The 25,685-nt window shown below is 48.0% G+C and overlaps 1 protein-coding gene across 3 annotated transcripts in view; it reads right to left on the bottom strand.

The window, feature by feature from the left end:
* Naa25 (N-alpha-acetyltransferase 25, NatB auxiliary subunit) overlaps window positions 1–15,754 on the bottom strand; it is a 57,855-nt gene extending 42,101 nt beyond the window's left edge. The window contains exons 1-4 of one of the 3 annotated variants that reach the window (XM_006970775.4): window positions 15,606–15,754; window positions 6,225–6,310; window positions 4,242–4,380; window positions 2,399–2,517 (exon numbers count right to left, since the gene is read on the bottom strand). In XM_006970775.4, coding sequence (XP_006970837.1) covers window positions 2,399–2,517; window positions 4,242–4,380; window positions 6,225–6,310; window positions 15,606–15,663 — 402 coding nt within the window. In that variant the 5' untranslated portion in view covers window positions 15,664–15,754. Of the gene's footprint in view, window positions 1–2,398; window positions 2,518–4,241; window positions 4,381–6,224; window positions 6,311–15,275; window positions 15,507–15,605 lie in introns of those variants that run through there. The other 2 variants (XM_042268202.2, XM_076560234.1) reach the window with 2 other exon arrangements.
* Window positions 15,755–25,685: the final 9,931 nt, after the last annotated feature.

The raw sequence follows: 25,685 nt of genomic DNA, 5'->3' as shown, positions 1-25,685 counted from the left end.
CTCTGCCTCCCCCGAGTGCTAGATTAAAGGCGTGCACCACCACTGCCCGGCCCAACTGCTAGCTTCTTTTCTGGGCACAGAGTATCATACAGCTGAAGCTGGCCTCAGGCTTGCTAAATGATTCTGAATTCTTGATCCTCCTACATCCATCTCCCAGATGCATAACACACATCTAACCAGTTAAAATTTCCTAGCAATAGAAATGTGTATGAAAATACCATGCTACAGGCTGGAGAGATGGCTCAGCTGTTATGAGCACTGGCTGCTGCTCTTCAGGAGGCTCTAGATTCAGGTTCCAGCACCCACAGGGCTGCTCACAACCATCTGTAACACACACACACACACACACACACACACACACACACACACACACACACAATAAAAATAAAAGGGGGCTGGAGAGATGGCATGTATTGTTCTTCCAGAAGGCCTGACTTTGATTTCCAATACCCACGTCAGGCAGGTCACAACTGCCTGCAACAAGGGGATCTGGTGCCTCCAGCACTTACACACACATACACAAAATAAAAAGTAATAATCAATCAGTCAATTAATAAATAAATAGAATCCCATGCTAGGTGATTCCAAGAAAAGTGAGGTTACAAACATGGTGTCCTTCCCTCCTTAAGAGAAAATGGGGAAGTACCACTCTGAAATCCCCTGAAAACAGCATTTCAGATGCATCTCAAAGGACAGAGTGAAGCTCTAGGCCAGACTGGAGACATTTATGAAGATCAAACATTTGAGGTCAACAGGTGAGTAAGTCATCAATTCTCAGGAGGGGAAATGAATTTGAACAAAATCAAGGAAAGTGGGTCAGGGAGTGAGAGAGAGGGCTCAGGAGTTAATAGCCTGCTGTCCTTCCACAGGAGCCAAGTTCCACCCACGGCAGACATACACACATCAAGAAAATGAAGAGCCGGGGCAGCTTAGGGGGAGAGCACTGGCCCAGCACCAGAGAGCCCCGGCTCCAACCCCTAGCACTACCAAAACCTCAAGGAGTCAAAGGCTGGGCTCGGCACTAAGGGGTCACGCCCTGCACATGAAAGGCCTAACCTATGTTCTATCTCCAGCACCAAAAACCAGACATGAAGGAAAACAGGTTCATGAGAGACACAAGAAGGTTTTCTACTTTGAAAATTTATATAAATATGAGAATATCAATGCTGACTCTGAGGAAGGACTTGCATTACTACAGTATCATCACCCTGTCTCACTTCCTATTGCTACAGTGTGATACTGCAGTCAAGGAACAAGGTAACCAAACTCAATTTAAAAAAGGCTTAATCCCAGCTCTCAGGAGGCAGAAACAGAGAGCTCAAGTCCGGCCAGACACTGCTTATTAAGTTCAAAGCCAAGCAGGGCTCCAGGAGAGGCTCAGCCATCAGAACACTCAGCTACAGCAGGGTTTTGGTTTTGTTTTCTTTTTGAGACAAGATCTTGAATTCATTCCAGGGCCTTGAACTTGAACTCATTATGCAGCTAAAGATGACTTTCAATTCCTGATCCTCCCTCCATGTACTTGGATCCTAGGCATGTGCCACTATGCCAGGTTTACCCTACAATCCAGTCAAAAACCTATAGAACACTACACTGAGCTGAGTGTGGTGGCCCCATCTCTACAATCCCAGCTACTCAGGAAGTTGGAGGCAGAATGATAACAAGCTGAAGGTCGTTCTGGGAAAGAAAGGGTCTTTCATGGTGCCCAGGCTGGCCATAAACTCATTATATAGCTAAGGATGGCCTCAAACCTCTGATCTTTCGGCCTTCACTTCCTGAGTGCTAGGATTACGAGCATGCGCCCCGTTGCTCAGCTCACATGATGTTCGAGGCACACGCAGAGCTGTGTGCACACCTGGCAGGCACTCTGACCCAGCCACATCCACAGCCTTAACACAACTTCTAAAGGGCCAAATACAGCCAAAAGTAACGTCTGCCTAGTATGCAGACCCTGGGTTTAATCCACTATGCCACAAAAAACAGAGAATAAATTTTAGCCTAACATTCTTCAAACGTACACAAAGAACCCTAAAATCTGACCAAATAAGCCACCCCTGGAAAGCAAGAATTACGAATTTCAGCCTGGGGACTTCTCCCCTGGTGAATTTCTTTACTCTCAGAAGGCTAAAGCAGCACAATTAACTGGATGTAAACTTTAGAGCAGCTGTCTATTCTGTGCTCTGATTTCTCCTATTCACTCAACAGCAATGTCACCTGGGGGCCATCGAAAGCTGACAGCAAACCAGAGCAAACACATCAACGTCCCCAAGTAAAGCATTTCAAAGCCTTGAAGACTATGTAACCGGCTGATTACCACCCCACCCCACCCCCAGCTCAATCACATCAGAGCCTTGGTTTGGTGCTGGCCCTGTACCCAGAAGCCTGTGCATTCGGTTACCTGCTGCATCTTCTTGTACTCGCCCACTCTGGCGTAGGCCATGAAGAGATGAGAGTGATACTCCTCGCTGTTGGGAACCTTCTTCACAGCTGCCTCATAAAGCTTTGTGACTAACTCCGCTAGAAGAAGAGAGGCAAGATTGGGTTTTGCTTCCATGAGAGAAAATCCTAACGCTCTTTGTTTGGTTAAAACAGGTACTCTCAACCTTTCTAAGGCTGCGACCCTTTATGGTGGTGACCCCAACCATAAAATTACTTTTGTTGCTACTTCATAACTGCAGTTTTGCCACTGTTATGAATTATAACGTAAATATCTGATATGGAAGACATCTGACTGTGACCTCTGTGAAGGGGTTGTTTGACCTCCAAATAGGTCTCCACCCACAGGCCGAGAACCACTGGGTTAAAGGGGTCCCCCACCACTAGAGGATAGGGAGGACTGCCCCATCTGAGCACTGCTCTTCTGCTTAAGTGTTGTTGGGTTTTGATTTTGTTGTTATTGTTTTTGGTTGGTTGGTTGTTTTTATTTGTTTGATTTTGGTTTTTCAAGACAGGTTTTCCCTGTTTAGCACCCCTGGTTGTCCTGGAACTTGCTTTGTAGACCAGGCTGGCCTCAAACTCACGGAGATCTGCCTGCCTCTGCCTCTCCAAGTGCTGGGACTAAAGGTGTGCGCCACCACATCTGGCTTTAAGTGTTGTTCTGATGAAGCATGGGTTAGTCACACCTCCTCCTCTCTGTGCCATGAACTCGCCCTGGCCTGTCTCCTTCCAAACGCTCTCCTCGAGCCCTTCACTTGGTAGTGACATCAACTGTAGTTCTTCAGGGTCCCGGCATGTCCCACTGCCCAGCTTCTTCTGCCCTCTTCCACTCAGTAAACCCTATGGAGTACCAGTGCCAGGCAAGGACCCAGTTCAAATCACAAGCCTCTCTGCAGGCCTCGCCCTCAACAGTCTGCCTCCCTCCCCGTCTGAGCACTGCCTCTGCTGCTGTGTTAAACCCTGACTAAAGGGAAGGTCTTGATTACAGCACTCACTGACACCCAAAGCAACCACTCGTGCAGTGCAGGCCTATGACCCCAGCCTTTGGAAGGCTGAAGCTGAGAGACAGCAAGCTAAAGGCAGGCCTGCCTGTGGACTGAGTTCAAGGCCACCCTGGCTAGTTAGTGAGTCTGAGCTCAAAATAAAAAAACAGGTTGAGGACCGAGAATGCAGCTTAGGGGCTGAGCACTTGCTCAGCATGTGTGAGGTCCTGGGTTTGATGCCCAGTATCACAGAAGAGTCAACATTGTCTCACAGCAGCCGTGTGGGTGAGGAGAGTGTGCACAGCAGACACGTGGTGGCTGGAGGACAACTCTGGAAGTCTCTTCTCTCCTTCCACTGTGGCGCAGAGGACTGAACTCAGGCTGCAGTCTGCATGGCAGTTCTTACCTGAGCCATCTTACCACCCAACAATGTTCTACTTCCTAATTACAGGATCACTTCATGAGTGTTCATTATGACTCATCAAGTTTACTAGAACATTAAACAATATGTTTCATAATGAAATAGTTAAGAACTTCAAATGAGGCTGGAGTATGGCGGCATATGTCGTTAATTCCAGCAGTAGGGAGCCAGAGGCAGGTGGATCTCTGGGAGTTGCAGGCCAGCCAGAGCTACACAGTAAGATCCTGTCTCCAAAAAATGGAAAAGAAAGAGGAAGGAAGGAACTCATTTTGACTCTCATTTCAAGTCAAGGGAGCTAATGCATTTAACTTTCCTGGCAAAGCTCTTCAAAGGCCATGACCAATACAGTCATCTATCTACTGTCATCCACACAGGTCAGGGGGACGTGGAAAGTCACATACGCCGGTGCATTTCCCGGTAGAGGATCGTCAAGGCCTGCAGGGAGTTGTCATCTGTGGGCTCAAGGGCAGCCACCTCCTGTGCCAAGGTGAAGGCTTCTTCCTGTTTTCCTGTTCTCTGCAAACCAATTGCCTTGAGAACCTGACAACAAGAAGAGAAAAATCAGCTTCCATGGGGAAAAAAAGCTAAGGCAGAATAAAGAGAGTCCCAGGGCCGCACCTGGGCTACACAGTGAGATCCCATCCCAGAAAAGCCAGGAGGGGGTGAGGGCGGGGCCGGGAAAAGTGCTCCCTGGAGATACTACCACTGAGCCTAATGCCCAGGGGTCACCACTCACTCTAATCCCAGTGCTGAGAAGGCAGAGGCAGCTGATCTCGGGACTCAGTGGCTGGCCAGCCTACCTACTTGGCAGGTTCCAGACCAGTGCAACTCTGTCTCAAAATAAATAACTCAGTAGGTGGGGATGGAGAGCCGGATCAGTGGTGGAGAGCACTTGCTGGTCTCTAATGAAGACCAAACTAAGGATGCCAGCATTCATGTCAAGCAGCTCACACACCTCTAACTCCAGCCCTGGGCAACCTGATGCCCTATTCGTCTGCACAGACACAGAGGAGAGGCCATGCACACAAATACATGAATAATAAAATCTTTTTCCTTTTTTTTTTTTTGAGACAAGGTTTCTCGGTGTAGCCCTAACTGGCTGGCCTCGAACTCAAGAGATCCTCCTGCCTCTGCCTCCCAAGTGCTGGGATTAAAGGAATAGACCAATACCATGGGCTGTAAAATCATTACAATGTAACCTTTGCCTCCCCATGTATTCTCATGTGTGCACCAAAACCCATGAGTGCACATATGCACACGCCAGACAAGGAAACAGAACCACGAGCAAAGAAAGCCCAGGCAGAAGCTACAAGGACACTGAGCGTGATCAACTACAACTGTCCTCACAGAAGATAAACAGCAACTCGAAACTCCTTCTTACCCCAGTTTATAAGTACCTAATGCTGTTGGAGGTTTTTTGGTTTGGTTTGGTTTTTGTTGAGACAGGGTTTCTCTGTGTAGTTTTGGAGCCTGTCCTGGATCTCGCTCTGTAGCCCATGCTGGCCTCGAACTCACAGAGATCTGCCTGGCTCTGCCTCCCGAGTGCTGGGATTAAAGGCGTGTGCCACCACTTCCCAGCTCCAATACTGTTTTTTTAAAGATTGTGAAAATACCAAAAAAGTAGTATCCTAAAATATACACAGTTAAGCTTCAATGAAGTACTCTCCATGCACTATAAAAAAGTGCTCAGGACAGTAAGTAATGCACAGGGAGGGGAGAGGGCTAGCAAGCAAGAGAGCTGGGGAGCCAGCCCGGCTCGGTGGGCAGAGACTCCTGCAGACAAGCCTGGTGACCTGACTTCTGTCCCTGCAACTGCCACGCTAGGAGAGAACCAACTCCTGAAAGGTGTTTGTTTCTCCTCTGACTTCTACATGCTCTGCACTGTGCCATCTGCACAGCCACAGGGAAGAAAGGGAGGGAGGGAGAAAGAAATGGGCCTGGCAGGGCAAAGCAGGAGAATCAGAACTGCAAAGTTGTCCTCAATTACGTAAGACCATGTCTCAAAAATACAATACAAACGCCGGGCGGTGGTGGCCCATGCCTTTAATCCCAGCACTCAGGAGGCAGAGGCAGGAGGATCTCTGTGAGTTCGAGGCCAGCCTGGTCTATACAGAGAAACCCCGTCTCGAAAAACCAAAGCAAAAAACAATACAAAATACAAAACAAAACAGAGAAAGAATTACAAATATAATCATAGCCCAGTGTGGTGGCACAGGCCTTTAATCCCAACACTTGGGGGGCAGAAGCAGGTGGATCTCTCTGAGTCTGAGGTCAGTTTGGTCAACATATCAAGCTTCAGGCCAGCCTAGACTACACAGAAACCCTGCCTCAAAAAATAGATATCATATTACCCACAGGTGTAAGTAAAGGGCAAATGCAGTTACCTTTGCACAGTGAAGATCTCTGTGTTTCTTCAACAGTTTATCAGCTTGCTGAATTGCCATTTTATTATTCCCATTATCAAGGTAATCTATGAAAAAAAATCAGGGTATCATAATCCTTCACCAACACACACGAGAAATACAACTCCCTTTGAGACCTTCAGAACCACCCTCACTGTTTTATTTAGAACACCATGGGCCAGGCAGTGGTGGCACACACAGGCAGCAGAGGCTCAGGTTAGCTTCGGACTCACTATGTAATCCAGGCTGGCCTTGAACTCACTGGGATCTTCTTGCCTCCAACTCCCAAGTGCTGAGATGGCAGGTGTGTACTGTGCAGCACCCCACCCCATCCTTTCCCACCTGCCCCAGTTGAGGATTGTAAATTGAGTGCCTGAGGCCAGCCTGGGATACATACATAGCAATACCATCATTTTTTTAAAGTAGACTCTCTCTTAGACTAGTCATCTTTTTTTATTTAAATTAACTTATTTTATGTGCATTGGTGTTTGGCCTGTATGTGTGCCTGTGTGAGGGTGTCAGATCCCCTGAAACTGGAGTTATAGAAAGTTGTGAGCTGCCATGTGGGTGCTGGGGATTGAACATGGGTCCTCTGGAAGAGCAGACAGTGCTCTGAACCACTGAGCCACCGCTCCAGCCTCTTTTTATGTTTTGTTTGTTTTTTGTTTTTTTCAACTAGTCATCTTTGAGGAGCTCAAACTGTTAGGGTGATTATTTGATAAACAATCAAACCTGAGGACAGGACTAAGGACACTTGGCTACTCACTATGAAGGGGACAAGACTGAATCGATGGACCAATCTGCCCCTGGCCTCTGGGAAGGGGCTCCACTGGGGCTGGGAACGTGGTGACACCATATCTAAACCACAGAACTTCAGCCTACCCCAGGGTGGACATGTGGCCCAAGCTGGGTAAATTGGGTTTCTTCCTGGTAACCATTAGCCCCAACACTACAAGTCTGCATCAGAAAGTCACGGGCAACCCCAAACGGAAAGGCTGAACTGTACGGAGTCTATGGTATTGGTGGCTGCTCTACACCTTCCACTCAGAAGCTTCACAGGATAGAGACAGGATAATGAAAGAAGATGTCACCTTCAGGCTCTCCTCATTCATATAAGAAAGGAAATCTTAAAAAAAAAAAAAAAAAAAAAAAAAAAAAAAAAAATCTTCCTTTATCCAAAATCCCCTGCTGGGACTGGAGTGATTGATTACTGCTTTTACACAGGACCAGAGGTCAGTTCCTGCACTAACATGGCACCTCACAATTCCCTTGAACTTCTGCTCCAGGGCATCTAATGCCCCATTCCGGCCTCTTTGGGCACTGCACACATGGGTTATACACCCACGCAGACACATTACATACACATAAATACACTTAAAAAATATAAAAATTTGTAAGAAAGGAGCACCTTGATGAAGTCTGTCTGTGGGGTGAGGCTAAGAGACCCTCCCTCCTCTGACCCACAACTTTAGTATGGCTACAAAGTCAACAGGGTCTGCCCTGAAGAATACAATGAGCAAAAGAAAATCAGTCTGATGCCGCCGGTAGTGGTGGCACACTCCTTTAATCCCTGTGAGTTCCAGGACAGCCTGGTCTACAGAGCGAGTTCCACGACTGCCAGGGCTACACAGAGAAACCTGTCACAAAAAAAGGGGGAAAAAGTTGGTTTTCAACTTACATTACTGAGTCTTTAATATAAATCACATAGCCCTTGAACAAAAGAGGCCAGTTACTATGATATCCTAAGTTAGTAAGTCTTTTAAAAACTTATTCAGGGTAATTGTGGTTCGGCTGGGGACTGCTGCTACCCCTTAGGAAAAGGAGTCTGACAACTGAGTCTGCAGGAAGACAGACAGACAGACAGACAGACAGACAGACAGGGCACCGGTTACAGTGCAGCTTCACAGGGTTCCCAGGGCAGCACCAGCCCAAGGACAGGTATTCTTTCGGGTGTGTGGTCCTCACAGATGGACTAGAGGACCCACAGCAGGACCCCAGAGAGGATGGGGACCCACGAGAAGGCTTCTCTGCAGCCAGCCTGGCCCCCTTGTCTTCTCTCACCTTCCTGCTCTCTTTCCTAGTCTTCTTGTTTCTTTTAAAGAAGGAGGATGCAGATAGGAATTTAGTGACATTTGTTTTCATTGTTTCCTCCCAGCAAGGGATACAAGTTTCCATTACTAATAAGGATATAGATTATAATTATTGGGGGAGGGTGACATAGGATCTCATGCATCTTGGCCAGAACTATGTAGCAAAGATGACCTTCAACTTTTTTTTGATTTGTTGTTTATCTTTTGTTTTTCCCTTTCTTTTCTTTTTCTTTTAGAGAAGTGGTCTCTTGGTAGCCTTGGCTAGGTAGAACTTGCTATGTTCACCAGGCACCAGGCAGAGGTCTACCTGCCTCTACCTCCCAAACACTGGGATTAAAGGGAAAAAAATATTACACTTAAGTATTTATTTGTATAAGTGAGGAGTTCACATGTCCACAGCATGGGTTCAAAGCCAGTCTGGTCTACACAGTAAGTTCCAGGCTAGCCAGGACCACAGAGTGAGATCCTGTCTCAAAAAAAAAAAAAAAGCTGGGTAGTGGTGGTACACACTTTTGATCCCTTGCCAGGCAGAGTCAGGCGAATCTCTATGAGTTCGGGGCCAGCCTGGTCTACAGAGTGAGTTCCAGGACAAACTCCAAAGCTACACAGAGAAGCCAAGAAAAAAAGAAAGAAAGAAAGAGAGAGAGAGAGAGAGAAATGCCAGTCTGGAATGGTGGTTCCTCCTGATAGCCATCCTCCTGATAGCCATCTCAGCTCTCAGGACCATGACAGCCTGGGCCATAAACCAAGATGTGTCATCAAGTTCAAAGTCTATCTCCACATGGCCCTGTTCATTTGTTCCCGCTGTAACCACTATAAACCACTCCCCATGCCTTGCCTGCTTGGTGGACTGTATCTACTCACACTAAGCCTAATAGCTTTTCCATCTTTTAAAGGGAGCAGAGGGCTGGAGCAATGCTCAGTGCATAAGGCTGCTCACCCACATGGCAGCTCACAACCAGCCGCAACTCCAGGGAATCTGACACCCTCTTCTGGCTTCCACAGTATCCAGGTATGCATGAGATGCACAGACATACATGTGCAGGCAAAACACCCAAACACATTCAACAATAATTAAAGTAGTAGTAGTAGTAGTAGTAGTAGTAGTAATACATTAAAAATACTAACCCTGAGCCGGGCGGTGGTGGCGCACGCCTTTAATCCCAGCACTCGGGAGGCAGAGGCAGGAGGATCTCTGTGAGTTCGAGGCCAGCCTGGGCTACCAAGTGAGTTCCAGGAAAGGCACAAAGCTACACAGAGAAACCCTGTCTCGAAAAACCAAAAAAAAAAAAAAAAAAAAAAAATACTAACCCTGAAAAAAAAATCTAACCCTGCAGTGATATATTGTGTACCTTAATAAAATTTGCCTCAAGATCAGAGAACAGAACAAGCCACTAGACTAAACATAGATGCCAGGCAGTGGTGGCACACACCTTTAATCCCAATACTTGGGAATCACATGCCTTTAATCCCAGCACTTGAGATCTCATGCCTCTGCTACCAGTATTTGGGAAGCATACAGCCTTTAATCCCAGCACTAAGAAGGAAGTGATGGCTGGGAGGAGAAAGGTATATAAGGCCTGAGGAAACAGGAACTGAAACCTTTTCAGACTGAGGAGTCCTGGAGGTAAGACAGGGCAGTGGCTTGTTCTTTGTTTCTCTGATCTTCTGGCAAATTCTATAAGGGTACACAATATATCACCACATAACCCTATTTGCTACCCAATATTCTGAGCTCTCTTAAAACAAAAGCCTGATGAATGGTTAACTCCCTCAGTGTTCTCTACTGCCTTTTAAACCAGAACAAGAGCTCAGCCATCTACAACCCCAGCATTCAGGGAGGGAGAGGCAGGAAAGTTGGGAGTTGAAGGTCTTCCCTGGCTACAAAGCTAGACTGTGTGCAACCTGGGCTATATGAAACCGTCTCAAAAAATAAATAAAAAAGGCAAACCTCTCAAAGGAAAACCAAAACAAGCTTCCTGGTCCTTGGAACAGCTTACAAGGCCAAGTCCTTGTTCCTCCACTCCCTGGTCCTGCTTCCTCCACTCTAGCCTCTCTAAATCCCACCACAGAAGTCTTCTGATTGTGTCCTAAGCAGGCCATACTCTAGGGGTCTTCATCATATTTCCTTCATTTCACATTCAAAGTAGAACATTACATCCACAAGGCTGTTTCGAGACCTGCTCCTAAGAGCCCAGATGCCCACATGATCTCGGGGCAAGTGACACTTTTCAGAGCCCTCAGCACAAACACAGCTACTAAATAATGTCTGTGCTGTCAATGGAGCTGACAGAGGCAAGAGGATCGGAAGTTCAGGGTCATCCTTAGCTATATAGCAAGTTCTAGGTCACCCTGGGCTTTATGAGTCACTCTCAAAAAGTGTGTGTGTGTGTGTGTGTGTGTGTGTGTGTGTGTGTGTGTGTGTGTGTATTACAGCAGTAATACACATTATGGTAAAAAAAAAAAAAAAAAAAAAAAAAAACACTTGTAAAGGTTAAAGGGTTAGCAGGTAGGTCTCTCGTGACTGTGATTCTACTATCCTCTATCCCACGTAGAACTTTTTCAAGAATTGTTTTCTTTTTCTCCCTGCTCCAGTGCTGGACACTGAACCTGTGGCCTGCACACACCAGTCAGACACTAATCACTGAGCCACACCCCATCTAGACATGGCTTTTACTACAGAAGAAAGGATGCTGTACCAAGGGGACTTTCTACAGAAAGTCTAAGCAGGGGCTGGTAAAACAGCTCGGGAGGTCACATGTCCATCATGCAAACATGAGGATAACTACAGTAGCATGTGTTCATAATCCCAGTGCTGAAGAGACAGGCAGAGACAGGACAGTCGCTCAGGGGCTCCGCTAGTCTAAACTATCTGGCAAGTGCCAAGCCATAAAGAGACCCAGAGTTAAAAAAAGCCAGGCAGATGGTGCCTGAGGGATGACACCGAAGGCTGACTTCTGGCCTCCACATGTAGACACACTCACACACATCCCCACAAACAGAATGATACCTTGTTACTTCTGGGACTCACACAGTTAATACTACCCAACAAAAGACTCAGAATAACTATCCCCCTTGACTGAGCACTTCCAGTTTTTATTAATGAGCTATAGCAGAGGAATCACCTGCCCTAAGATTTGACCAGACACCCTAGGGAGACAGCCCAAGTCCTGAAAGAAGCGACTGTCATTGAAGAGCCTGCTGGCTTCATGCTACACCGGACCCAGAGAAGACAAGACTGGACGCACAACAGATTAGAACAAAGGAGTGTGTGTATGTGTGTGTGTGTGTGTGTGTGTGTGTGTGTGTGTGTGTGTGTGTGTGTTCACGGGTTGGTGCTGTGCATGGAAGTCAGAGGACGACTCTCGAGCGCTGGTTCTCTCCTAACTAACACCACGAGGGTCCTAACTCCTAACACCATGAGGGTCCCCAGGACGGAACTCAGATGAACAGGCTTGGCAGCCATCAGTGGGAATGGTGGTAGTAAAAAGCACTGTGCTCACCCACGCAAACCAAGTGACAACCGGTGAGGACTACCCAGCAAGAGGTCATTTCAAAAAGGCAGGGGGATGGGGTGGCACTAGCCTTTAATCCAAGCACTCATGTGACTGAGACAGGAAGGTCTGGAGTTTGAGGCCAGCATGAGCAACTTAGGGAGCTCCAGTCTAGAGTGTGGAAGTCTGAGTTCAACCCCAGCCCCACCACTCCCTCCTACCACACTGAGCCCTCTAACTCATCCAGCCTTCGGGTCCTACAGTGAGTGACCAGCCCTCTAACCCGTCCAGCCTTCGGGTCCTACAGTGACCAGCCCTCTAACCCGTCCAGCCTTCGGGTCCTACAGTGACCAGCCCTCTAACCCGTCCAGCCTTCGGCTCATACAGTGACCAGCCCTCTAACCCGTCCAGCCTTCGGTTCCTACAGTGAGTGACCAGCCCTCTAACCCATCCAGCCTTCGGTTCCTACAGTGAGTGACCAGCCCTCTAACCTGTCCAGCCTTTGGTTCCTACAGTGACCAGCCCTCAGCTAATGCAGTTTGCGAACATCAGGCCATGGCTGAGCTCCACGATGATGAACTTGCTCATGGGTCAGCCAGTACAGCCTGGATTTAAGGATTAGCCGTTGTTTAGGAGCATCAATGTGTTTGAACAACAAAATCCAGGCGCTCTAAAGGCTGCGGCAAGGCCTACTGCCACTTCATATTAGCCCCTCAGAAACCCTCCTCCACTCTCTCCACCAGCTGGAACAAAAGCTACATAATTCAGACTTCAGCTTTGAGAATATGACCTGTCACTTCTGGTTAATAAATACATCCTGATGTTTGGCAATGTGAAATCATGTTTTTTATTGAACAATTCAAAACACTATTAATTGTAACTGAATGTAAGACCAACAGTGTTCTCCTTGCTCTTCAAGAACAATGTTATGAATCTAATTATTCTTAAGTTTTGAGTCTTTTGTAAAAGTTCAGAAAAAGGAGAAGTCTGCAGGCGGTGTCTGTGTAAGGGTGTGATTCACAAACCAAGAACCCTAAATTTAGGTTTACTTTCTATTACCCAGAAGCAGAAGGGCAGCTGCAAGCCAGAGGCTAGCCTGGTCTACACAGGGATGTCTCTGCCTTCTGGAAAGGCAGAAGAATGTGCAGCAATGGGGATTCAGAGGCCTCCTTCTGCTAGCTCTTGCCTCTGTGGTCTATGGCAAATCAAAGTGATGCAATTTCTAGCACAGTGGTTAGTTAAGACAGTGTGCTTGGGCCGGGCCACGGTGGACCATACCCTTATTCCCAGCACTCGGGAGGCAGAGGCAGGTGGATCTCTGTGAGTTTGAGGCCAGCCTGGCCTGCAGAATGAGTACCAGGACAGCCAGGGCTACACAGTGAAACCCTGTCTGGAAAAAACGAAAAAAGACAATGTACCTGGAGTTCAAACCCAAGTTCAGGAAGTATTAGCCCTAGAGAAATACATAAGAGCAATAAAACTTGTTTCTCCAGCTGTTTAGGGGTGTGTGTGTGTGTGTGTGTGTGTGTGTGTGTGTGTGTGTGTGTGAATCTGTGAGATTAAACGAGATAAAGCCCAGGTAAGGCACAAGGATACTGACTGACTTAAGAACCTTATCATAACAGACTGGCTGTTCTGAACCTTCTTTTATTATCATTCAGTGTACAGGGCCACAATGCTAGAAACAGGTAATGTGAAGGTAAGCCATCACACAACACAGCACCTAAGGGCCAGCAAGATGCCTCGGCAGGTGAAGGTGCTTGCTTCCACTCCTGACAACCTGAATTTAATCCCAGAATCCACATGATAGGAGAAGACCAACTCCCTCTTGCAAGGTGTCCTCTGAACTCCACAGACACCCAGTACCATTGTGTGACCACACCCACCACACCCACCCAAAACATATTTCTTCAACAAGTGTAATTTTAAAAAATGCATCAAACACATATATAAAATTATGACCACCTGGAGGTGGTGGGGCAGACCTTTAATCCCAGCACTCGGGAGGCAGAGCAAGGTGGATCTCTGTGAGTTCGGGGCCAGCCTGGTCTACAGAGCAAGTTCCAGGACAGTCAAGGTTAGGCAAAAAAAAAAAAAAACAAAAACCCAGTCTCAAAAAAAAACAACACAAAGCCAGTGTGATGGTGGTGAGTCTTTAATTCCTGCATTGAGGAGGCAGAAAGCAGGTGATCTCTGTGAGTTCCAGGCCAGCCAAGGGCTACATAGTATGATCTTCTCAAGAAAAAAAAAAAAAAATTGAGAAAGAAAAGAAGCTGGAAAGAAGGCTCAGGTTTTGGTTTTTGTTTTGTCTTGTTTTTCCAGACAGGGTTTCTCTGTATAGCTTTGGAGCCTGTCCTGGAACTCAACTCTGTAGACAAGGTTGGCCTCGAACTCACAGAGATCCGCATGACTCTTCTGGGATTAAAGGCCTGCACCACCACCGCCCAACCCGGTTAAGGCTCAGTTTTTAAGAGCACTGGCTACTCTCCAAAGGACCCCACTTAAGAGTCCCAGCACCCACGAGGTGGCTTACCATAGTCTGTAACTCCGGTTCTAGGGGATCCTAATGCCCTCTTTGGGCATCAGGAACGCACACCGGGCGCACCGACACCATGAAGGCAAAATACCCAGAGATGTAAAATAGTGGAAAAGAGAGGAAGAAAAAAAAAAGGTAAAGGACAAAGAAAAAAAGGACAAGTACCAACTTGCTAGAAACACAAGCGACCACTCTACCAAAGGGGAAAAAAAAAACAAACCTAAAAACAAATTAAAAAGCCAAAACGCAGTGCCACGCTGAAAGCGTGAGAGGTCTACTTTAGCAGAAACCACTGACTGACCTTGAGGCTTCCCCAACATTACCCGAGACCAGACCAGACAACCATCAACGAGGAAAAAGCAACGCAAAAAGGAACCACTTCCAATAACAGACCAGCTCAGTTACTGCCAAGTGTTCCTGACTCGATTCTGTCACTCTTTCATCCCCACCAGGGTTAGGAGGACGACATCAAGGTCCATCTTTTCAAGCCTGTGGGGTTTGGGGCGAGCGCCGTGGGGGGTGGGGGGAACCTACTGAGCACGCGGAAGGCAAGCGGTAGAGAAAAACCTCCGACCCGGGGGGCCGAAAGGAAAACCCTCCCGGCAGCCCGGCCCGCACCTCCGACACCAGCGACTGCCAGCTCTTCCCCGCTATTCCGGGCCCGCGACCCCCTCCCCCCCCCCCCCCGCCACCCGCCACCCACGTGTGCCCAGAGCAGCTGTTCCTGCAGCGGGGAGCCTGAGGATGGGGTTCGAGCTGGGTGACCTTGCATCAGCCCCCTTTCCCTTCTCTGGGCCTCAGTTTCTCCACGTGCACCAGACGAGACACCCAGTCCGACAAACCCCGGGTCCTTATCCCAGTTAACCGAACGCACTATCACCCGGGCATCGCCCCTTAGGGAAGGCGCTCCCACCTCACGCCGGAGCCGCTTGTCACCTGCAAGAGCGACCACGGCCTCCCCGGGAGCGGCTGGATGGAAGAGACCTAGGGGCAGTGGCGCTGATCTCGCTGGAAAGGCGCGTCCCGACAGCGGCGCGCCCCCGCCGAGGCCACCTCAAGGGACGAGCTTCGCCCGGCCGGAGCCTACGCGAGGCCGAGGCTGCGGCCTAGCGCGCCCCGCGCGGCCCGCCCCCCTCGCCGCCCCACACCGCGCGCGCCCCCGGCGGCGCTCCTGGGCCTTCGCCCGGGGCAGGGCAGGCCTCGGCTGGCCGCACTGGCCAGCAGGCCGGCTCCAGGGACTCACCGTAAATGGGCCGGAGGCGCCGGTCGTTAGGGTCCTGCACATGGCCCCGCGTCGCCATGATGACAAGCGCAGAACCGCAGTGCGCACGCGCCTGGCGGCCCCCGGGGAAGGGGCCGTTAAAGGGCCAGCGTCGATCTCGCCGGTGTATCGCGATAGCGGAGGGGCGCTGCGACGGAGCACGCCTGCGCAGAAAGGGAAGCTCGCCTCCCCTTTAATTGGCGCTGGGGTTTGATTTCTGCCGGTGGGATAACCTGGACCCCAGGGGCGGTTGATGGTGTGGAAGGCTTTTTTCCCCTCGAGAGCTCGGAGAGGCGTGGAAAGCGAAAAAGAGACTTGATTCCGTTGACGCTACATCTTGAAGAACCAGTTGGTCTTGACTTTGATTCTGGAGCTGCCGGGAACCCCTGGAGGAGTTCTGAGGAAGAAGAGAGCTTGCTCAAGAGTGAAACCACAGAAAGTTCCCGTGTGTGTCCAGACACTAGTGAAAGCTGCTTTAATTAGATAGTTTGATATTCAGAATGCGCTAGACGTTATCATTACCTTTCTTCTTTACAGATTTAGGCACCCCACACAAGGTTACGAATGCTAATGATTTACCAAGTCATTTTAGGCGTCAAGAACTGCAAGGAGCTTAAGGTGCACACCTTTAACCCCAGCACGGGGGAGGCAGAGGCAGGCGGATCTCTGGGAGTTCGAGGCCAGCCTGGGCTACAGAGTGAGTTCCAGGACAGCTAAGGCTTGGTAGAGATCCTGCCTCAAAAAAAAAAAAGAAGGGAGGAAGGGAGAGAGAGAGAGAGAAAAGGGAAAAAAAGTTTTCCTATCAGGTGGTTGCCTGCAATTTTGTTTGCTGACATTTCATATAAATCTTCCTCTTTGCACCAACAATTTTGCCCTCAATTCATGGTGCCTCTTCTCCAGCAGCATGTTACAACTTGGCTGCCCTGATACTTGTACAGAGAAGTGAATCCAGTCGCTTTCTTCGAAGCCACTGAGTAGTGGTATATAAGGTGTATACATACCTATAACCCCGGCCCTGAGGAAGCTAAGAGAAGAGAATAGAGTCAAAGCCAGTCTGGCCTAGCTACATAGTAAGACCCTGTCTCAAAAGAAGAGGGAGAGAGAGAAGAAATGATACATGTTGAAGTGATTTGGAGTAGGGATTTAAAACATTACACAATGTATACTTGTGTCACAATACATAGTATCTTATACATATGTATGACTGTTTTAATGAGTCAACTTTTAAGTTTTGAAGGATTAAGATTGGCTATTTCAGGGGCTGGAGAGATGGCTCAGAGGTTAAGAGCACCACTGGCTGTTCTTCCAGAGGTCCTGAGTTCAATTCCCAGCAACCACATGGTGGCTCACAACCATTCGTAATGAGATCTGGTGCCCTCTTCTGGCCTGCAGGCATACGTGCAGGCAGGACACTTTTTTAACTCAGTAGGTCTGAAGTAGTACACAGAATTTTTTAAATATCTGTGTGTGCACGTGTGTGGGCGTGTGTACCTGAAGAGCCCAGAGGAGGATGTCAGCTGCCAACTCTATCCTTCTCCATCCGTATTCACTTGAGACAGGGTCTCTCAGCTAAACTTGGAGCTGACTCGTTTTTCAGCTGGCCTGGCAGCCAGCAAGCCCCTCTAGTCCCCTGCAATCCCCCTATCAGCTCACAATCCCACCCCAAGCACTAGGCTTAAGACACACTAAGCGAAGCCCAGCCTTTCCATAAAGATCAAAGTCAAGTCCTCATGTTTGTTCATCAGGCTCCTACCCATTGAGCCAGAGCCTTGTCTTATTGTTTTTTTCTTTTTTTCCTTTTGTTTTTCAGAGATCCTCCTGCCTCTGTCTCCTGAGTGCTGGGATTAAAGTCGTGTGCCACCGCCGCCGGCCATTTTTTTCTTTTATGTGTGTGAGTGCTTGCTTACATGTGTGCCTGTGTGCCACATGTGTGTGCCTGCTGCTATCAAAGGTTAAAAGAGTGTGTCGGATACCCTGGAACTTGAGTCACAGCAGGTTTTGAGCCACAGTGTGGGTGCTGGCAACCAAACTCTGGTCCTCCAGAGAAGCAAACAGTGCTCTTACCTGCTGGGCTAGCCCTCCAGCTTCTAGTTCTGGATTTTTGAGACAGGGTCTCATGTAGCCTAGCCTGGCCTCAAAGTCCTGATCCTCCTGCCTCGACTTCCTCAATACTTGAACTATAGTTGTGTGTCACCACACTAGCTTGGGGTTCTGTTATGGTTGGTTTGGCTTGGTTTTGTGCTTCCGGGAAATTGGACCTGGATCCTCATCCATGCTGGGTGAGTGCTCTACCACGAAGCCACAGTCCCAGAGCTCCTTTTCCTTTTGATTTTTAGACAGGGGGCCACACTGAGTTGTCCAGGCTGGCCTTGAACTTACTCTGCAGTCCAGGCCATCCTCTTCATTCAGCCGTCCAGGAAACTGGACTACACACCTGCCCCACCGTGCCAGCCTGATTCACAGGGAAGTTTGTGACCCAAATACTCTGCTCGAGATCAAGGCTGGGCAAACTGTTGGCCAAATCCTAATAAGCTTAACACTTCTTCTTGTACAAACCTTGAGCTAAGAATGGCATTGTTACTTGAAAATTGATGAAAAACCAAAGTCATTCTTGCTGGGGATGTCTCTAATTTAAAGTGTGCATCTTGGGCTGGAGAGATGGCTCAGAGGTTAAGGGCACTGACTGCTCTTCCAGAGGTCCTGAGTTCAATTCCCAGCACCCACATGGTGGCTCCCAACCATCTGTAATGAGATCTGGCACCCTCTTCTGGCCTGCAGGCATACTTGGAGGCAGAATGTTGTATACATAATAAATAAATCTTAAATAAATAAATAAATAAATCTTAAAAAAAATAAAAAAATAAAGTGTGCATCTTTAATCCCAGCACTCTGGAGGTAGAGGCAGGCAGATGTCTGTGAGCTACAGGCCAGTCTGGTCTATTCAGCAAGTTCCTGGACAGCCAGAACTATATAGAAAGACCCTGTCTCTGAGCTGTCTCTGTTCTCAGGGCAGCATGGGAACATGGACCAGCCTGGTAGCTAGCTCCCCAGACTTGGCAAGACTAGGGGTACCAGGGACCTCCTAAGAGAAGCTTCCAGCCCTTACCGGCTACCTGTCCTTGTACGCTGAATGTCTCTTTAGGGTCTAAGCAGGATGAATCATACCTCCTGCCTTTCCCATTCCCATCCTTTGTCTTCAGACGCTGAGAGGGAAGCCAGGAGCCAATTGTGGGCCTGTCCTTACCTGCCCTGCAGAAGGCAGCTTCCACACCCTTTCAAAGAAAGGCCTGAGTCATTTCAGGGCCAGAAGGGACGCCCTAGGATGGTAAATACCCATGTCTGTTCTACTGTTGGGAACCCAGACCATCCACAGATGACAGCAGGGGCATTATGAGACGTGTTTGGCATGTAGTAGGTGCTCATTAAATGGTGCCTTCTTGGTTTATATATTTTAAATTTTTTTATTAGTGGATTCTGCTGGAGGATCTGATGCAGATAAGCACTGGAGGGCTCCTGTTGCAAATCACCCTCTGGAGCAATGGAAGGATCTTTCTACTAGCACGTGGAGGAGACCTGATCTAGTGTTGGTGTGGCCCTGGGGTTCTGTTTATGTCTTTCCTCAGGACAATGAGGTTCCTCTTTGGATTCCTGAGCAGTGAATGCGCCCTGTGGCTGCTGCTGAAGCCCAACATGACAGAGACCTAGTGGGTCTTCATGAAAAAATCTACTCTTCTGATGCCAATGGAGATTGAGAGCCCAATATGGGCAGCTTTGGCAAGCATTAATGTAAACCTAGGAACTGTAGCTATGAGATTGGATTCTCCAGAAGAGCTGCCAGCTAAAGTCATGCTGGAATCAAGAAAAATGGGCCTTGGCGGTTCATGTTCCTGGAGTTGTATCCATGCCAGTGGATGTCCACACAATCCAGAAGAGAATTTGACATTGCTGCTGCCACTGTTGCTGTAATAACAATGGTGCACACCGCTTCTACTGTTTCTGGGATTACCATTTCATAATTGCTTACTACAGCTAGCACAGTGGAGACCCTGGCAACAAAAGTAGCTACCACAGTTAGTTAATCTTTCATTCTATTGGGCATGATAAATTCAATTCAGTAGTTATATGCATCTCGATTGGCTTTGAAAATTATAAATTTATAAACTCAAGTTCCAGTTGCTTTTGGGATACTATCTTACAAGGACTCCAACGTACAGTATGGCTTGTTAAGGTAGGGAATGGCTCAGTTGCCTTTAGCCTACTGGCTATGGGTGAGATAGGACCTCTGTTGGTCTTTTCTGTATCGAACACACAGCTTGCAAGCCCAATGCCACTTTGAGATCTTTGGCAGCAATTAACCATGCAGCTCACACACCATTGAGTACTCAGAGACAGGTAATGCCTGGGGGGCACTCACCAACCTAAGACAGAGCACCTGTGTGGCCTCGGCAGGCGTCTTCATGATGGGTAAGGTGACCTGCTGACGTCCCACGCAACCCAAGTCAGAAGCTCGTTTTTTAATAAAAGGGGGACCTGCAGGGCCCTAGCCCCTGTTTTGGGTAACTGTTGCCTTGCTTGCGGACCTTGACCTTGATATCCTCCAATGCTAATTCCCTGCCAGGTTCCACCCTCCTGAATGCTTAAGGGAAGTTCCTTGTCTGTGTATCCTGAATAATGGGCGTTAACAGCTTAGATGCAAGATTATAAAACATCAGTAGTGAACTTCTGCCCTCCGGGGACCTCCCATTGTGCTGTAAGCCTGTATTTAAGATCTCCTACCCCCTTCAAGAAATGACTTTCGACATTTAAAATTAAATATATATATAATTGAATGACTACTGCGAATGTAATCTATGAATACCACAAATGTGATTAATATCATGAGTGTAATTAATGAATATCATGAATGTAATTTATAAAATAAATAAATAAATAAAATAACAAATAAAAATAAATGATGCCTTCAACTTCCCCACTTAGCTCGGAGGAGCTCTGCCTCATTTGGGGCAGAGCTGCTCTTGGGAGAGGCCTTCTTTGTAGGACATGGAGGTTGCTGAGTGCTCTGCACGGTATATCACAAGCTGGGGGTACAGCTTTTTTTTGGGGGTGGGCGTTGAGACAGGGTTTCTCTGTGTAGCTTTGGTGCCTGTCCTGGAACTCACTCTGTAGACCAGGCTGGCCTCCAACTCACAGAGATCTGTCTGGCTCTGCCTCCCGAGTGCTGGGATTAAAGGCATGCGCCACTGCAGCCCAAGCTGCAGAAGTAATGCTGATGCTGATGCAGGACTTGGATGTGGTGGCTCTGGGTGTCTTGCCCAGTGGACTCTCCTAGTTTTTCTCTTTGGTCTTGACCTCCTGGTACCTACCTCTGCCCAACCTCTCACCCCTAACAGAATCAGCAGAAAAGTGGTATGTGTTTGCCAGAAGACAGCATCAGATCCCCTGGAGCTGGAGTTACAGTCCTGAGCCACCACGGAGGTGTTGGGAATTAAACCTTGGTCTCTGCAAGGGCAACCAGTGTTTACTGCTCAGCCATCTCTCCAGCCCCCAAAATAATAATAAAAAAAAAATCTTGAAAAAGAAAAGAGTTGAGATAAAGTGGTTATGGTCATGTTTTGCAAATATTTAAGGAGTGAATTTTCCTCATCAAAGAGGAGAAAGGAGCCCTGCATCCCCTTGCTAGCTTAATCAGGAGCTGAGGTTGTTTGTTGCAATTCTAACTGTGTCCACCAGGTGACACATGAGGACAAAATTGCCCTGGCCATTTTCAAGATTAAAAAAGACTTAATTTTTCTTGTTTAAGAAAACAAATTTTTTTTTTTGGGGGGGGAAGTCAGATGTATATCATTTTTTGTTTTTGTTCTTGGAATTTAGGTGTGTTAAGGAGCATGTTTTCGTGGATGCATGCGTATGCGTTCCTGACTATCTGCCAGGCACCCTCTTTACTGCATTTTTAGGCAGGGTCTCTCACTGGGACGTGATTCTGGCCAACAGGACCATGGGCCCACTGGCCAGAGATCCCCAAGGGTCTGCTTGTCGCTGCCTCCCCAGCACTGGGGATAACAAGCCTGAGTCTCTATGCACGGCTTTCTACACGGGTTCGAGGGATCAAAGTCGGGTCCTTGCATTTCTCTGCTTTGCAAGCATTTGATCCCCTTAGCCAACCTCCCAGACCTACTTCTGGAATTTTGGAGACTGTCTCACTATGTAGCCAAGGTTGGCCTCAAATTTACAGCAATAATCCTGCCTCAGCCATCGAGAGTGCTGAAATTAAAGCTGTGAGTCCCCTTGTTGGCTTTGTAAAGCACATTTTTAGCTTTTCTTTTTCTTTTCATTTTCTATTTTATTTAGTTAGTTAGTTAAGGTCGCCCTGCCTAACCCTGGCTGTCCTGGCCCTTGCTATGGAGACCAGGCTGGCCTCAAACTCACAGAGATCCTTCTGCCTCTACCTCCGAGTGCTGGGATAAAAGGCAGGCACCACCATCCCCAGCCTCACGTGTATAGTAACTATTTTACATGTTATTTAGGTGTAGTTCAAATGTCATCAAATCCACCTGGTTTTGTTATGTCGACAGTTTCTCATATAGCCCAGGCTGGCTTCCAATTCACTACATGACCAAGAATGACCTTGAAGCAGAGCATAGTAGTGCACACCTCTCATCCTGGCCCTGGGAAGGGAGGGGAAGGCAGAGGTAGGTAGGTCTCTGTGAGTTTGAGTCCAGCCTGGTCTACATAGCCATGGCTGTAGGCTTTTTAGAGACCCTGTCTTAAACAAAACAAAAAACAACACCACCAAAACCTTGAACTCCTAAGCCTCCTGGCTCACTTCCCAGTAGCCGGGATGTGAGTTGCTTCGTCATCTAAGGTTTGATTAAGTATTTCCTTATTAGACTCCACCAAGACGGTGGCAATTTGTGCTCTCTCCACATGCAGGTAAAAGATGAGCTTTTCTTGTCCACACAGTCCTTTCTCAAACTTTTAGGTCTTTGGCCATTTTGTGGTGAAAAGTATGTTCTGCGCTCCATGCTTCTGAAGTCATGAGTGCTAATTTGCGTAGTTTCAAATGTTTAAACTGAATTGGCTGCTTTTTTTTGTTTGTTTTTGTTTTTTGAGACAGGGTTTCTCTGTGTAGCTTTGATGCCTGTCCTGGATCTCGCTCTGTAGCCCAGGCTGGCCTCAAACTCACAGAGATCCGCCTGGCTCTGCCTCCCGAGTGCTGGGATCAAAGCCGCCTAGCTGCTTTGTTTTTAAGTTGACGTGGACTTCGTGCGTGCAGGTGCCCATTGGGGCTGGAAGAGGGCGTCTTCTGGAGTTAGAATAACTGGCAATTGTGGGTACTCTAGAAGAGCAGTACACACTCAAACACTAACCATCTGCAAGCACTTGCTTCAGAGACATTTGTATTTCTTTCTTTGTTTCTTTTTTTCTGGGTTTGGTTTTTTGTTTTGTTTTGTTTTGCTTTGCTTTGTTTTTTGAGACAGAGTTTCTCTGTGTAGCCCTGGCTGTCCTAGAACTCACTAGACCAGGCTGGCCTCAAACTCAGAAATCCAATTGCCTCTGCCCCTGGAGTGCCGGGATTAAAGGTGTGCACCACCACCTGCACCTCCACCTCTGGGCATTAGTTGGGGTTACTATGGCTGTGATAAAGACCGTCACCAAGGCTGGGCGGTGGTGGCGCACGCCATTTATCCCAGCACTCGGGAGGCAGAGCCAGGTGGATCTCTGTGAGTTTGAGGCCAGCCTGGGCTACCAAGTGAGTCCCAGGAAAGGCGCAAAGCTACACAGAGAAACCCTGTCTCGAAAAACCAAAAAAAAAAAAAACAAAACAAAACAAAAAAACAAAAAAACAAACCATCACCAAAAGGATGGCAGGGAGGAAAGGGTTCATTTCCTCTTACACTTCCAGGTTCTGCTGGATCACTGAGGGAAGTCAGGGCAGGAACCTGAGGGCAGGAATTGATGCGGAGACCCTGAATGAAGGTGCTCAGTGTTTTTTGTTTTTTTTTTATTCCTTAGACCCACCTGCCCAGGGGAGGCACCACCCACAGTGGGCTGCACAAGAAAAGGCCCTATTAGGCTTCCTTACAGACCAGTCTCATAGAGGCATATTCTCATCTGAAGTGCTCTCTTTCTGAATGACTCTAGCTTCTGTCAAGTTGACAATAAACTAACCAGGACAGTGGACATTTCCATTTTTTCCCCCAGTAAATTGTTTGCTCTCTTGCTGTGGGATTTTTTTTAAAAAGATTTATTTATTTATTATGTATACAGCATGTATGACTGCAGGCCAGAAGACGGCACCAGATCTCATTACAGATGTGAGCCACCATGTGGTTGCTGGGAATTGAATTCAGGACCTCTGGAAGAGCAGCCAGTGCTCTTAACCACTGAGCCATCTCTCCAGCCCGCTGTGGGATTTTTTATTTCTTTGTTTTTGAGAAAGGGTATCTCTCACTATGTAGCTGTAGCTAGCCTGGAACTCGAGAAGATCCCCCTGCCTCTGCCTTCTGGGTGATGGATTAAGTTGAAGCTGTCATGCTCAAGTTCTTCTGTCTTTTTTTTTGATTGGTTGTTTTTGTAGGGTAAACGCCAGAGCTGTAACACAGTTTTCAGACACAGTTTTTCTGTGTAACAGCTTTGGCTGCCCTGGAACTCACTCTGTGGACCAGGCCGGCCTGGAACTCACAGGGATCTGCCTGCCTCTACCTCCGAGTGCTGGGATTAAAGGTATGTGCAACCACTTCCGGCTTCTTTTTTAAAGTAAGGTTTTGTGTAGCCCAGATTGGTCTTGAATTCCTGTGTAGCTGGGAATTACCTTGAACTCCTGATCCTCCCGCCTCTACCTCCTAAGTGGTGAGATTACATATGTGTGCCACCGTGGTGGGCAGGGGTGTGCGCTTTCTTAGGTAGTGCTAGGAGAGAAAACTGAGTTTTCTAAAGCAACGACAACAAGAAACAAAAAACAACAAAACAAACAACAAACAAACAAACCCAGATTAAGATGCACGTGATTCTAAGCCATCTCCAGCTGTCTGCAGCTGCAGACTCCAGGAGGCTCTGTGCAGCCACCCATGGATGAAGCTGTCAGGGGAAGGGGTGGAGCCACAGCTCCTGGGAACCCTGCCTAGTAACCAGACAGCCTGGAAAGTGTCCCAGCATGCTCCGAGGACGATGGTCCAATCCCTGTCCTCCTCATGAATATGTATGAATCCCCAGATGTCAGCTGAACCCCCTCCTTCCTGCTCACACACCACAAGATCCTCTCTCTCTCTCTCTCTCTCTCTCTCTCTCTCTCTCTCCTAGACGAATTTCTAAATGGTCTTGTTAAATAAAAAACACAGAGCCAGATATAGGGGTGAAAACCTGAGAGAGATCAGGGAAATAGGAAAAGCTACAGTTAACCTCACCTCACCAACTCCGCAGCTTCCAAAAGTAGAAATTCTCTCTCTCTCTCTCTCTCTCTCTCTCTCTCTCTCTCTCTCTCTCTCTCTCTCTCCCTCTCTCTCCCTAACTCATCTTCAGCTCTCTGCTTCAGGACTGGAAAAATAATGTGCACATAGCATTTCAGGGCCCGAGGCTACACCCACGGAAGGTTCCAGAGCCTAGCACCTCCAATAGGAACCTGGCTTCTAGCAGTGGTTTCGAAACCATGTCCCCAGCAATCATGGACGTCCCCGTGACTACGGAAGAAAGGAAAGAAGGGCTGGGGCGGGCACTCAGTGCCTCGTGGAGCTTGTGACCTCCAGCACAGAGAGGAAAGAGGTGCATGTGCAGCTCAGTGGACAGTGTTTGTCTAGCAGGTGCAACGAACCTGGTTCGAGCCCCAGCACCATGTAAGGTGTGGTGGCACACACCTGTGACTCCAGCACGTGGGAGGCAGAGGTAGAAGGTTCTCTACAAGTTCAGCCTGATCTACATAGTGAGTGCCAGGCCAGGGAAGGCTGCATAGGGAAACATCTGAGGAGAGATAGGGGTGGAGAGACTGAGGTAACAAAGGTTACCACCTGAGAGATAAGTGCAATGTGATCTCTCTCTCTCTCTCTCTCTTTTTTTTTGAAACAGGGT

This window comes from Peromyscus maniculatus, chromosome 23, assembly GCF_049852395.1.
Source record: "Peromyscus maniculatus bairdii isolate BWxNUB_F1_BW_parent chromosome 23, HU_Pman_BW_mat_3.1, whole genome shotgun sequence".
Taxonomy (NCBI): domain Eukaryota; kingdom Metazoa; phylum Chordata; class Mammalia; order Rodentia; family Cricetidae; genus Peromyscus; species Peromyscus maniculatus.
This window is presented reverse-complemented; position numbering and strand designations above follow the sequence as displayed.